Source organism: Pelecanus crispus, chromosome 6, assembly GCF_030463565.1.
Source record: "Pelecanus crispus isolate bPelCri1 chromosome 6, bPelCri1.pri, whole genome shotgun sequence".
NCBI lineage: Eukaryota > Metazoa > Chordata > Aves > Pelecaniformes > Pelecanidae > Pelecanus > Pelecanus crispus.
In genome coordinates, this window is record NC_134648.1 from 50601446 (window position 1) to 50616173 (window position 14728).

General features: G+C 35.0%; 1 protein-coding gene across 1 annotated transcript in view; it reads right to left on the bottom strand.

Annotated features, from left to right (window-relative positions):
* Positions 1 to 10589: 10589 nt before the first annotated feature.
* CEP128 (centrosomal protein 128) overlaps positions 10590 to 14728 on the bottom strand; it is a 127213-nt gene continuing 123074 nt past the window's right edge. Inside the window, exon 23 of the mRNA XM_075712880.1 lies at positions 10590 to 10684. Coding sequence (XP_075568995.1) covers positions 10590 to 10684 — 95 coding nt within the window. The remainder of the gene's footprint in view (positions 10685 to 14728) is intronic.

Consider the following 14728-nt stretch of genomic DNA (forward strand, 5'->3'; position numbering starts at 1 on the left):
TTTCGGTGGCATTAGTGACTACTCCTATTCAGGTACTGCTTGTGTGTGCGAAAACTTGTAAGCTCATGATTTCTGTTGACATAGCTACAGGCCACTGTCAAGTATCAGCTGCTTTTTCAACCTTACTGACCTTAGTTTTACAGGTAAAATTAGAACCAACATACTGATGTGTATTGGTTTTGCACAGCATGGCTTTGGTAGCTGGGGGGCTATAGGGGTGGCTTCTGTGAGAAGATGCCAGAAGCTTCCCCCATACCCAATAAAGCCGATGCCAGCCGGCTCCAAGACGGACCCACCGCTGGCCAAAGCTGAGCCCATCAGCAATGGTGGTAGTGCCTGTGCGATAACGCATTCAAGAAGGGGAAAAAACTGCTGTGCAGCAGCAGCTGGAAGAGAGGAGTGAGAATATGTGAGAGAAACAATTCTGCAGACATGAAGGTCAGTGAAAAAATGGCCTAAGAAGGGAAAAAAATGTTTGCCATAAAACAACTGCAGATCACCAAACTATGTAAAAGACATGCAAAACCTCGTAACTCCAAAAAGCAAGGGAATATGTAATTGAGGAGAACTGAATTAGTAAAATAATTACAGGCTTTCAATGAGTGATTTCTCAGCACATAAAGAAACTGTAGTTTAGCCATCTCGTCATGAGAAACCAGAATAAGAAAACTTCTTTATGTGGAACGATGCAACGCATATTATTTTTTTGGGGGGTTTACTTTGTATTTTAAAATAGAATGCAAGGCTTTGTTTTTCCATGAAATGCTTCCATAGAAATTTAGCTCTGTGGAACTTCCCAGCAACAATGATTTTTGTTCCATTAAATACTGTGGTGTCTCAGACTCTTTGCGTTTTAACTGCATCCCGTTCCAATGACTCCAGTGGTGTCTTTTATTTAAGGTAATAAATAACTTACCCTGGCATCCAGATGAAGCACACATGGATAGACCCCACCCCGCAGGTGGACATGGTGAACCCCACCTCACTTATACCTATAATGCAGACATATGCACCTAAGGTAGCTGTCTGTTTTCCCTTTTTACTAAACGGAGATCTAGTCAATATAGTTAGACCAGTTTGCTGCAATTCATTTGATCAAACCCTGGTGTTTACTTTGGGGTGAAATTAATGATGCGATAGATCCCAGGTACTCTGTGGACTACAAAGGCAGGTTCATTTAGATGGAGGCATGTGTTCTGTACAAACCCAAGTTCAGTCACATGAATCTTGTTCACACACTGTAAGAGGCTATAGGCAAAACAGCCTTGTCCCATTCAAGGACACCTCTGGAAACACTCAGTGATTCATGGCCAACGTAAAGACACAACCTTATTGTAACACTGTAATACATTGCCAGATTTATTTTCTTGGACTGTAATGGGAAAAAAATCTTTTACCTAAGTAAGTGTTTTAAACACACACTTTTGAAGAAAATGACTGCTTCTCACCTTGAAACTACCATCTTAGTTTTTAAACAAATTTTATAGTAGAAGAAAGAAAACAAAGAAAAAAATCCATGAGCACATTGTTGTTCTGAGAGGTAAGTTAAAAAGCAAAATCAGACAACATAAATCCACATCACGCATCTATATTTCACACAAAACAAAAAAGATCAATTACATAAAACAGGTCTTTACAAAAGTTTGGCAGTGTTAGCCAAATGAATACAGATGCTATGCACTGCTTGGAAAAATAATTTATTTTGTTAGCTTACAAAAATGACAACGTTTCATGTTACACTTTAAATTATGTGTACAGCTAGCAACTTTGATCCTGCAAAGGTACTATCTCCTGAGATGCAATAAACACTTGCGACCTTGCTTTCAGGAATAGCTTGGAGTAAGTCCCAAGTCAGCAAAAAGCAATGAAGTTTTATATTTTTGTTACTACATTATTGGCTAACATTTTATATTCAGATTGCAGAAACTAGGTACAAATGGTGACATTAAATTAACATATGACCTTTCCAGGTAGAGCCTTAACCAAACTTAAACATACCTGCAGACTCTGTGTTAAGCTATCAGTTTGCAGCAACATACTCATAGCACAAGACAGCTTTCATATACTTCGTACTGTAATCATTTGACATGATCTCAGCACTTAATATTCTGATTGGTACTCATGCTTTATACACAAGATTTGATTCTGGCTTCATATTGGTATAAATCAGGCATAGGCATTCTGGAGCCAATGCAGCCACACAACAATAAAACTGGTGTGCTGGTGTGACACAGGAGTCAGAACTCATGCGTGTAACCGAGTACCACAAACTTCACAGGTTGATGAGGACCTGTGCTTCAGAATAACATGGTAACAAGCTTTTCCTTTTATACTTCTACAATACTTTGTTCCTAAACCTGCAAGAGCTGTTCTGAAAATGCAAATTGTAGACTTGGTTTTATGTGCATCAATGCAATTCACAGAAAGTAATAGTCAAGCAGTAGTTTGGTTGGATTTCATGATCTTAAGGGTCTGCCTCTGCTAGCTTTAGTGTAGTCAGGATTTCCAAGCACACAGGATTAATTTTCTGTTTGACCAGTAAAGTTTTACAGCGTATGAATTTGTTTATGCATGTCTATGTCTATAAGAAAGATACATAATTATGTGAACAGGACTATACATGACATCTACACAGCTATTAAAAGTTTGAACACACCTTTCAGAAATCAAGGTTGAAGGAAACTGCACTAGTTCTGGTTACTACAGCGATGTCAGCTTCAGCATGCTGCCTTCTCTGGTGCATTTGACAAGAATGAAAAGTAGCAGCATGTTTATATGTACACACAGAACCAAACTCCTAAGAAAGGATAAATAAGATGAAAATTCAACAAAGAAAAGACAGATACACATTTTTTCACACAGATATCCCTAATATCCTGCTGAGAGTTGAGCTTACATGGGAATGTGGTCACGGAGCCTTTTATATTAAATCATAGAATCACAGAATCATTTAGGTTGGAAAAGACCTTTAAGATCATCCAGTCCAACCATTAACCTAACACTACCAAGTCCACCACTAAACCAGTTAAGGGTAGAGTAGTAATTTCATGTTTCCTGGCTTGATGGCTGGATTATTTTTTAATGAAGGTAAAAACTAGGAATCATTAAGGTTGGAAGGGATCTCTAAGATCATCAGTCCAACCATCAACCCAACACCACCATGCCCACTGCACCATGTCCCAAAATGCCACCTCTACCTGTTTTTTTTAACACCTCCAAGGATGGTGATTCCATCACCTCTCTGGGCAGCCTGTTGCAATGCTTGACCACTCTTTCAATGAAGAAATTTTTCCTAATATCCAATCTAAACCTCACCTGATGCAGCTTGAGGCCAAATCAGGAGCTGGACTCCTTGCTTAACTACTGGCAAAGGTCTTTCAAGGACTTTATGTCAGGAAATAATTGCATGTTGAAGAATTTCATTCCACTATGCCTATCTCCACTATATTAATAGGTACAACAAGGTTTAGAGGTATTAAACTGACCTTTCTGACTTCACAACAGTACAGAGACATCCTGCATTCATGTAATTTGTTGAAATTCTGCAGATTCTTTAAGATCACTTGACAGTGTACTGCAGTGGCAATAGTCGACTGGGAAATGTGATGTAATACGTTCAGTGTTACACATATAAGATGCCTGGGCAATCTTAGTTTTAGAATTTCCCAACCTAAATGCTAGATCACAAGACTAATTTTGTTCCAGTTTTAGAACACTAAATATAAAAAACACTATATTTTATTCAAATTAAATGAAAACAAAAGATCCAGAAACAAATGACTCATGCATCAACTACCTTAATTATGAGTGCTTGTAATGAGGTATCAGAATTAGCTGCTTTTTTAGTTATCCCCTAATTAAATAGAAACTAGCAGCATAAAGTGACAAAACATGTTCCAGAACTCAAAAGTGACTGACATATTTATTTCTCACACCCTCCAAGGAAAGAAAAAATTAAAAAATCAGCTTTTGCTAATAAGCACATATAGAAATTTCAGCTTCATAAGTGATTCACCTTTAAAACTGCAGTAATACACTAAATGGACACTCTTACCTACAGTCTAAATATTTATCTATTTGTCACTTTCTTCTGGTAATGTAATACCAAGGCTGAAATTTGAACATCTGATCTATCTGTTAAAATACATTGTGCCAGGCAGCACTCCATACATAGCACATCAGCTATTATCAATGGAATTATTTCAAGTCTGAGATTCAGTGCACAGTGCACATAACAGAATTTCCCAAAGTATAGGGCATAATTAAGTCTAAATCAAAGTGAGCAACTCTCTCACAATAAGAGATGACATGAAATGGGATTGATGTCTCTTGATTAATATATTCAGAGGCTTCAAAGATAGTCTATAAAAGGCTGTCACTCTAGTGAAGTTTAAGAAATTACTCGCATTCTGGAAAAATTCAGTGTTTCATAACTTTGATACTTGATTTTTCCATTTTCATAGAGATTTTTTATCTACAAAACAATAATAATTTGTCCCACTTTTTTTAAACTTTGTTGATTAGTCTTTTGTTAATTTAGAGACTTCTAATCAATCAATGGATAACATGCTAACAGATTCACATTGCGTGGCTAGTGAGCCTCACCACCGATGTAGCTCACACTGACTAAGGTTTCTGCATTTTCTAACTTTATGACTGCACTGGAGACCTCTCCAGTGAAGACAAAACAAACAACTCCATGGTTTCTGATGGAGTTATTGACATTCTGTTAGTCAAAACATATAACAAAAATTCTGCCAGCTACATGTTGTCTTCATGGTTGCAGTTGTTTGGCTGAGATCGTGTTGTCAGTGCTGCACCCAGCAGTGAAAGCCTCATTAAAAATGGTGCACTCATTGAGCTCCATACACAAAACAGCTTATGCCACAGATGCAAACTGTTCTCTTGGCCAGCAGTAAAACACAGCTCATCTTCATCGTTTTCCACACTAAGTACAAAACTGGGTCACTGGTGGTTTCTGTGAAGAGCCTAATGCCAGAACATAAATAGGGCTGACTTCCCAGTTCAATGCTTGTTTAACAATGTGAGTGACACAGAAATCCACATTTGCAGAATGATACTGTATGATCGGTTGGACCTGATGATCTTGAAGTTCTTTCCAACCTAAACGCTGCTATGATTCTATCGTCTTTAGCATATTTTAGTATTGCTTCTCAGAAATATTACAGATGTCAGCAACTGTTTCTACTGAGGGCAATTTGATGTTAACACACTGAAGAAATATACTTTGTAATATGAGAGGTTTTTAGGTTTTAGACTAAGCACTTAGGCAGATCTTGTAAATTAGTTGTAGCCTCTTTTTCTGCCTGGAATCAATAATATTTCAGGGTTATTGCAGCAAAGTCTATCCTTTACTATTTTCCTCTACAAACTGATAGTAGAATGAATGGTACCATTTAGAAAATCTAGAAAAACGTAGTAAGACACATTTACCTTTGCCTGTGGGATAATCTTGAAAATTAGGCAGCATGTGACCTGATATTAGTCAGTTTACCAAGTAGGTTTTATTTTAGTAAACAAATAAGAGTGGCAGAATTCATATGAAAGGAGATTATGTTATAAGAAACAACTGCCTTCAAAATTAATGTCATTCCCTGGGCATATCAAGTACCAAAACTATTAATGTGGGGTAAGTGAAGAAATGATGGTACGTCTTCTGACAAACTACTGCACTGTAGATGGCAGATGAGAAAAGCAGTCTAAGATCAAAACAACTCTGTTCTGAAGACAGATGAAAATAACAGACAACTCAGGAACAACTGCTGTACTTATTCAAGCAAAACACCTATTAAGGAGCCATGTCCCTAAATAAAGATAGCAGAATTATCCTAAAAGAGATATTTTATGCAGTTCTTGTATTTAAATGTAATACTTTAATGAAAACATGTTAAAAATCAGATTAAAAAAAAATTTAGTTCCAAACAGCACCAAGTAGGTACCTAAATAAAATTACTAGAAATTTAAAAAATGTCATCACTGTATATTTTCTCAAGGCTCATCATAATACAGATTTTGCCACTATTAAGGCAAGAGAAAACAAAATCTCATTCTTACAGCCTGAGAAATGGCAGACGTGCAACTTCAGCTTTAGAAACATGAGAGCTGGATGTTGCTGTATTTTAACCACAGCAATCTCTTTCATTTCTGTTGTCAACATTCCCAGAGGCACTAGTTTATCGATTTTTGAAAGACCGAGGTTATCAGATTCTGCTCTGCTGTACTTCTGTATACAGCACTAAAATGTTCTTCAGATTTAAAATCTAATGCAGTTCTTTACACAGAAAAGCAAAACAGTTCATACAACAGCTTAGACATGCTTATAGTAAAGTTGAGATGAATTGTGCTAGAGTGGAAAGTATTTTAGTATCAAAAAAAAAAAGCATCCAAGATGCTATCTTATTTAGGGATCACTTTTATTTAGATGTAAAAACTAGCTCTAAAGCAGTTTTTAAATTAAGACACCAAGAATAAAAGTGTTCTGAAATTTTAATTTAATCATGAGCTGCTTCCCATTCCTTCTACTACTAGTTTTCCTCTACATCTGCTTCTGAATTCTACAGTTAGATCAAAATCACAAGAATTTGTGTGATGCCCTCCTGCACATCCATTTTTGACAAGGTTGCATCCCCAGATACTGGCCTGCAACTCACACTAACTTCAGTATGAATTCCTTCTGTGAGGTGAAGACAGGGCTTAAAGAGAGATAAATATGTTACTAGCACACTTTGAACATTAAGAGTTTAACAGAGCCATGGTAAAATTCGACTGTAACAAGCAGTCCCACATAAATTCATAAATAAATTCTTCTGCATGTTGTAGATATGAGGATGTACTCGGGTTTCACACTACTAATTTTTATCCATAAAACTGGTTACAAAAACTGTTAAAAAAATACCTACTTATTTACTTTCAGGGTGATATTGGCACTTTCATTCAGGAAAAGTCTGTTCAGTGCTACACAGTGCAGACTATGCCTTGTAAGCCAGAGATGAACTGATATGGAGATTCCTTAGCTCAAAAGTGGATTTTAGAATAGTATTTTCTTTGTTCTAAGAAATTTTAATATATCTTCTGTATTTATTTTGGTGGGATAGCTAGTAAAAATGTGGCTGAGGTTTGAATATCCAAGGAGTACTTTTACCGACAGGCTTCCATCAAAAATTTGAAAAGTAAATGTAAGAAAATTGCTTTGTTTTACAATGTAAAATTTAATTTTTCATCCTGGACTAAGTTTTGTTTTTATTTTGACTTTTCTTCTTAGGATGACATAATTACATAATAAAAACAAATTAATTTGAATATTTACTGAATAGCATCTCAAAAGTAATTAAGAATAGGTGCTCTTAAGTCTGCTGTAAAACATTAAGGAACTGAAGGGCATAAAATTTAAAGGTTATTCAAGTGATAATTATCTGATTTTGAAATAAAGGGCTCGTGCATTTCTGAAAGCACAATATTGAATCACTGTATTTCAGGACAGCATTAAAACCATGGATGCCTGACATTAGCTTGTTAAATCTGTATGTACTTAGTACATACATACAAAGTTGCCTGATTTACCAAATCTTGAACAGAACAAAGAAACAAACCACCATTTTGAGGTGTGTTACCACATTTTTTGATTATTGAAAACTACTGCTTTGGGCAAGTATCGAGGAACAAGTCATTAAAGGGTTAAAGTATTAAAAAAATCTGATTACCAGAAGGGACAGCAATTTTTAAGATCTGAAATATACAAAATGTTTTATTAAAAAATTATCTGGTTTTCTACTTTAAAAACCGAAACTGGTCAGAGGAATATTATTTCAGGCCAATATGGAAAAAATATTATTTCTTAAACCACAAAGGGACACTTTCACATAATGTCATGAACGGAACTTTAGCCTTCAGTAAAAAGGAAACAAAAATTCACTTTGTAATATGAACCTCTATCAAAGGTGGAAGAGAGACAAATATTATATGCTATCTGGACTGCCATGCCAAGAGGGTAAATTTAAGAAAGAATTTCCTGGCTTTGGAGTCCATAAGCATACTCATTAAAAATTCCTCTTTTTTTTTTTTTTTTTTTTTTGTGGTTTGACTTCTTCCCTTCTGTTCCCCCAGCCCTTTTAGAAAATTTTAAAAAAGGATATAAAACTCTGCTGGAAACCCAGTCACATGGCCAAAGGCAAATATACTAAGCACTGAGCATATTTAAAGTCTTAAAGCCAGAATTATTCACCTCATAGACATTTCTGTCCTGCATTGTACAGAAATCAATTCAATACTTGTTGTAATAATGAGGGAGTTCGGACTGCTTATCCTTAGTTTTCTAACACTATAAAGCAGTAGTGATACTGTTTTAAGGAAACATACTTCAGATTTCTGAGTTACAAGTGAGGAAAAAAATGTATAAATACATAAAATGGTAAGAACAATAAATATCCAGATTTTTACAAATTCCATAGGAAAAAGAGAGGACATTATTTTTCTGTGTACTACTTCTCAGCTGAGACTCTTAAAGCCCCATTCATTTACCAACAGGCGCTTTACCTCAAAAATTGTTTCAGCTTCACTAAAGTGGGTTGGGCATACATTTATCCATCAGCAATCCATGCATCAGACCTCACTACAACATGAGGTGTTTTGAGAACACGATTTACTGTTTTACAATATATTTTAAAATGACCTTTCTATATTTTTAGCCATATTTTGTAGGTATCATAAAGTCTGCAAGCTGGTGACATTTTATTTTGCAATTCTTTGTTTCACCAGACGAAACAGCTAAAATATTTTAAACACCATATTTCCAGCTGTGCTCTGATCAATTAAAAAAATAAATTACAGATGTTGGATACACTTAGAGTAAGTTTAGTTTATGGTAACTGTAGCTTGAGCTAAACACTTCTTCAAGATATTCACACTCTTTGTAGATCATGACACAAACAGGTTTCTACTTGTCCTGTCTTCCCCAGAGTAGAAGTTTATTTGTTTATATTTTTGTCTTGGCCCTGTTGTTGCTGTTGAGATCAGAAGAGATGGATGTGCCTGTTTTGCTTTCTTGACCTTCTGAATGAGCAGATGTGCCAGAAGTCTGCAAAAAGCCAATGCCAGCACTACAATGCATAGCATTATACACGTAAAAAAGTTAAAAGAAAACATTTTTAACCAAATTCAAAATTTTTTAAATTTTAAGTAATTTAAGTGTATAGGAAATGAAAGGAAAATTAATTTTTTTCTCATTTCCTTGTCTTATTTTGATGTTCTTAGCAAGAAGTTCTGTTTGAAACAGGCAGAATACAAGGGGATTGTCAAGTAAGTGCACTGTCCAGAGAACCCACTGGGACTGTAGAACACTTCTTCAGAAAACTAAGGAAAAAAAAGAGAGAGAGAGAGAGAGAAGTTCCTGTTTTCAGGCGGCACATAGCAACCTGCAAATTATGTCTGAGATACCTACCTAAAAAAAGACAGTGTTTCAGAGAAGTAGGCTTCCTAAATATGAAAGAAGCCTACAAAACAAAATGGTTTCAATGGTGTTCATGTTGCTACAGAACTCTGATAGATTTGGCAAATTTTTTAAGGCACATTAGTAGTGATTCAGCCAGAAGCACTAGAGAGGAGAATAAAACAAGGACTATCAGAAGCACTTGCAGTTCTTTTGACAGCAGAAAATTCTGCTGGGATGTGCTGTTTGAGACTACAGTAACACAGAATTTTATCCAATTTGTTTAGAACAGAGATATCCAAACAAATGAAACTGTGCAATATTGTATTTCCATAACATTTTAAAATCAATGACACATCTCTTCTAATAGATGACAAAACAGAATAAATAAATGATCATTAAACCCTGCTATTAAAATTTTCACAGCCACATAGCAGTGCCCTTCAACATGCTTAATACAGATGGGTGAGATTCAGGTGCTGTTAAGTGCCCTACCAGAGGTCATCTGATAAAACTCTTCTGGTCAGAAGAATAATTCTAAACAGCTTATAAGAGATATATGCTGAACCTGAAATCAGGATATGAATTTCCACTAATTTTGAGGAACTTCGGTTTTGTTTAATATTTATCACTTCTTTGTTAAATGATTGTTGCAAACTGAAGAACCCAAAATCACAAATGTGTCTGCAGAACACTGTATGATGGCTCTCATAATAAATATTAGGACAAAGGTAATTTCTGAATAGTTTTTCATTATTAATAAAGTTATTAAATGTTATAAGAAACCAAATGTCAGAACAATTTCTGTACAAGGGTAAATAAGTTCATAAGATTAATGTCACAGATCTTTCATTTCATAATACTTCAGGAATACAATAAATTTAGTTTAGGAGGACTGCATTAAAAAAAAAAAAAAAAAAGAGAACAGCATAATCCCAGAAAACCTTTGGTGTACAAGTTACATAAATTATCACAAGAGTTCATTAGACTCACTCTTGGTGTTCTTTCATTTAAGTGTTTGGCAATAGCTGAATCATTATGGGTGTATCACTCCTCTAGCAGATGGAATTACTACTGTTCAAAACTAAAAAAGAGTGGAATGGAATTTACCACAGAGAAAGCTGGTGCGCTTTTGTAAAATGCTCTACTGCTTCCCTGCTTCTGCTTGCAGCTTCATTTCACTGACAGCATCTTCCTTGGTAGCACTTGTATCGAAAGGAACCATTCTTTTCATAAGTGCTAGAAATAAGTCAGACAAAAAAAGTAATTAAACATCTTCTGAGAAACACACACATTTTGCTGACCAATGTTTATAAGAAACATATATTTCATTATTCAATATTATAATTTACACAGCAAGTAATATGGTATTAATAACTATTCAATATTCATAATGCTATGAATTGAGAAACAGATTTATTTTTCTAGAGAAACAGATTTTAATACTATATAGTACAGGCATGGCCAAGAGCTTTCTTATACAGAAGAAACATAAACTACATTTTTAAAAATTTGATGACTCCACTAACATTTATTTTCCATTTAATTTTCCAGCATTTTTGTTTAAATAAGACAAAACAAACCACTTGGAAAATTCCTGAAGGAATATCTTTACCAATAGCATGGACTAAAGTCAATCAGTGACATTGAACATTCATAGGATGCCATACTGTGCATATACATTCACAGCAGGGTGCAAATATAATGCTTATTTCTAAATACATTATACTGCATCAAAATCTAGACAATATGAATTGACAGAACATCTTATGGCAAAGTGCTGGAGGAAAAAAGTCCAAGTATCCAAACATCTAGTAATTATTTAACAAAAGGCAGAAATTAAGGGAAAGAAAGTGGATATCAGTTTATACAACATACCCTTCTTCTAATGGCCTTCCTTATATACTTAAAGCGGTCCATCCTGATTGATTGTAATAAATACTCAGAATGCAATTTTTTAATAGTCCAGTGAAATTGTAGCAGTATATAACCGAAAGTTATTTAACAGGGAGGAAGTCTTCACAGTTTGATTAGGAGGGGTGAGATGTTTTCACTTTCAGAAGGAGAATGAAATCACTGCGTTTGGGACGTTAGTAAAACAGTGAGTTATTTTTTAGCAAAAAGTTAAATATTGGTCCAAAACTATACTGTATGCTATTTCCACGGTACCTCCTGTGGTCAGTATTCAAAGTAAAGTGAAAAATCATAAAGAAAATTCAATGCTAAACTAAATTTGCGTTTTTCAAAGTGATGATGTCAAGTTTCTAATCATTCCAGGTTCTTATCCTTGAGCAGCCTTAGAAGGTTTTGTTCTAGAATGGCATCCCACAGCATTGTGAAGTTACAATGTCTTTTTACTTTTAATTAAGTTACTTATTTATAAATGTCAATATAAATAGTCTTAAGAACTTATGAAAAAGTATACATAGAGGGGTAAAGACAGACATCAGCATACATTGCAGGAGTTAATTGTTATGACAATAAAATCAACATCCAGGACAACTTGGTTTTATTCAACCATGACCTCATTCCAACTATATACCATGTTGACACAAGAGTGTTTTGTATCACCAGAGCCAAAGGGTCAGAGGAGACTGTGATCCCAGCTACAGCAGCTGGAAAACTGGTGGCTATTTTCTTCTCCGTAAAGACACAGCTTATGAAGCCCCAGAACATAAATTCCCAACAACAATAGAAAGCCTCAAAGCTATATGGCTTCTGGGAAACCACCCAGGTTAAAACCTTGAAGTGATGAACTGTACAAAGAGAAAGGCAGGACACAATTCACAAAGCTAATGCAAAGCATGTGTAACTCTAGGGACCTTTGTAATACAAAATTTAAGAAAAATACAGTGGCCATGAAAAACAATCTCTGAGGATTATTCTTTAGATAACAACTAGAGTGACTTTTTAGGTCATTAGACACAACCATTTATGTCTAATAATACAGGCTGCAAACCATGTCCATTGAATGCTTCCTTGTATAGATTATTTTCTCAGTTAAACTTCTTCCTTTCTAAGAAAATGGGTATAGAAATAAAATCTCACTTCACACAGCATCTTTAAAATAGTTTGTTATAGAAAAGCTGTTATAATTGTAGAAATTATAGCACAAACATGAAGACCAGACATAAAACAGAATGTTAATGTTGATTACTTTTCGTTTTAACTGCCTGCTGCATTGGCAACTTTTTACTAAATATATATATATGTAAGCAGATTGTTGTTCCTTTATTTATCTTTTCATATTTTTTGTCCCTCTTTCTTCAACCAATTTTAAACTTAAATCCCAGGATCCCCCTCACAAATAAATTAAATTATATCAGATGTGTCTGCTGTCCTCCCTGGTGCTCTCTACAGGTCATAAGAGACCCACATTGGGAAGGGAGCTTTTAGTACTACTTATTGACTCTATAATCTGTAAGGTTTCATGAATTTAAGAGAGCTGGAGTGGGGAAACATTAAATCACAAAGGCTTACAAACTGCTCCAAAAGGTAAATGGAAAAACAGTCCATTCTGCTGTTTCTGAAGAAGTAAGGAGATAAATTAATCACAGAAAATAGGTGATGACATTTATAGGTACTTATTAAAAGCTAAAGGAGGTTTAGGAGCAAAAGACCTCAAATTATACTTGGCTGTCAAAGTCTCAAATTATAACTAATTAATATCATTACTGAAATTAAAAGTTCATGGCGTTTATGTGACTAACATCTCTGAAGTAGCTGATTTTATCATTTGCCACTCACTGGAAATTACAAGAAAAGCTCCTTAACATTAATACTACTGCAGAATTTTCACTGTCCTCAAGAACTATAACAACTTCAAAATACACACTTGATTGGTGGAGATCAGGTTCAGCATAAAGGTAAAACATTCAGTCATTAACCAAAGTCTATGGAGTAATTGCATACCTTGGTGCCATAAGCTACCACAGACATCCACAAAGGGCTGCAAAAGATGTGATGGGACCTATGGGAAACCTATGCCTTCCTGGAATGACAGCTAGAAGCATACTCTAGGACATCTAAAATGACATCAGGCATCTTCAATGCCTGTTCAATGTCACCTGACTTGCTCTCATACTTACTAAGTAGAAAGAACATATAATAGCACTAACTCTTAGCAGAAAAGTGAGAAATTAAGACCACCTTAATTCTATCAGAGTGAAATCAAATCAGGGATAGGAAAAATATTCTATGCCTACTTCTCTGTTTTAGCCTCAGCAAATTTGACTAATGGATTTTTATAGAATACAAGAAAGAAACTAAAACTCTAAAGATTTTTGTTTCCAGCTCCTTTCCCTTAAAAACAAATAGGAAAAAGTGACATACATTCACTGCTTTCTTAATTTTGCTTTTAAAAAAAAAAAAAAAAAATTAGTATTTTTAAAAATAGCTCTTTACCATCTGGGCAAAAGAACAAAACTAAAAACACTCTCGGCACCATTCTGGGATTTGGAAAATATGAAATATGAAGATCAGCTTAATTTATGATGTGGAAAATACCTTCCTAAGAGTTTTAAGCAAGAAAAAAAAAAAAAAAGTCAGCCATGCCTGAACATGGTTTCAAAACCAGCCTTCCCCAAATGCTGAAGACTTTGCAAATATTTCATAATGATCAACACTGAATCACTATTGTCTTTCATTCATCACTTATTTTTTTACCTCCAGAAAGCTTAGTGCTGGTAAAAAAACAGTTGAATCAGAGAATAAATACCCAGAACTGGTTCATCAGATTGGTATTCAGATCACATGGATCCTATTTCTCTGACAACTGCCTAAAATCGATTAAAAAGTACTAAGTAACAAAGTCCTAGCAAATTCCATTCAGGTTAAACAATATAAAGATATTGTAATATTTTAGGAACATTTATGCTGTATCTTTAAATTTCAGCAAGTTTTTGCAGTGGAATCACAGAGTTGTTGAGGCTGGAAGGGACCACTGGAGGTCATCTAGTCCAACATGCAGGCAAGGTACGGGTTATTTCTTTTCTATAACCCAACCAGGTTGAGCTGTACTTTGACTTGCAAGACTTTGACAGGGATAAGGTTAGGGAAAATGGAAAAGCAACTCAGTCAGGGGAAACTGTTCCTGAAGTACATATGAGATGGAGGCATTTGCTCTTATGCTTTATTCCCACTATTGTTATTCAGTATGCTCTGCAAAAAGTTATTAATCACAACCCACAGATTCTGCTGAAAGGAAAGGAAACCAATTATCTTTAACCTCATCAGATCAACTCAGGACTTACTGGTAAGCAATAATGTACTGCAGCACTCATT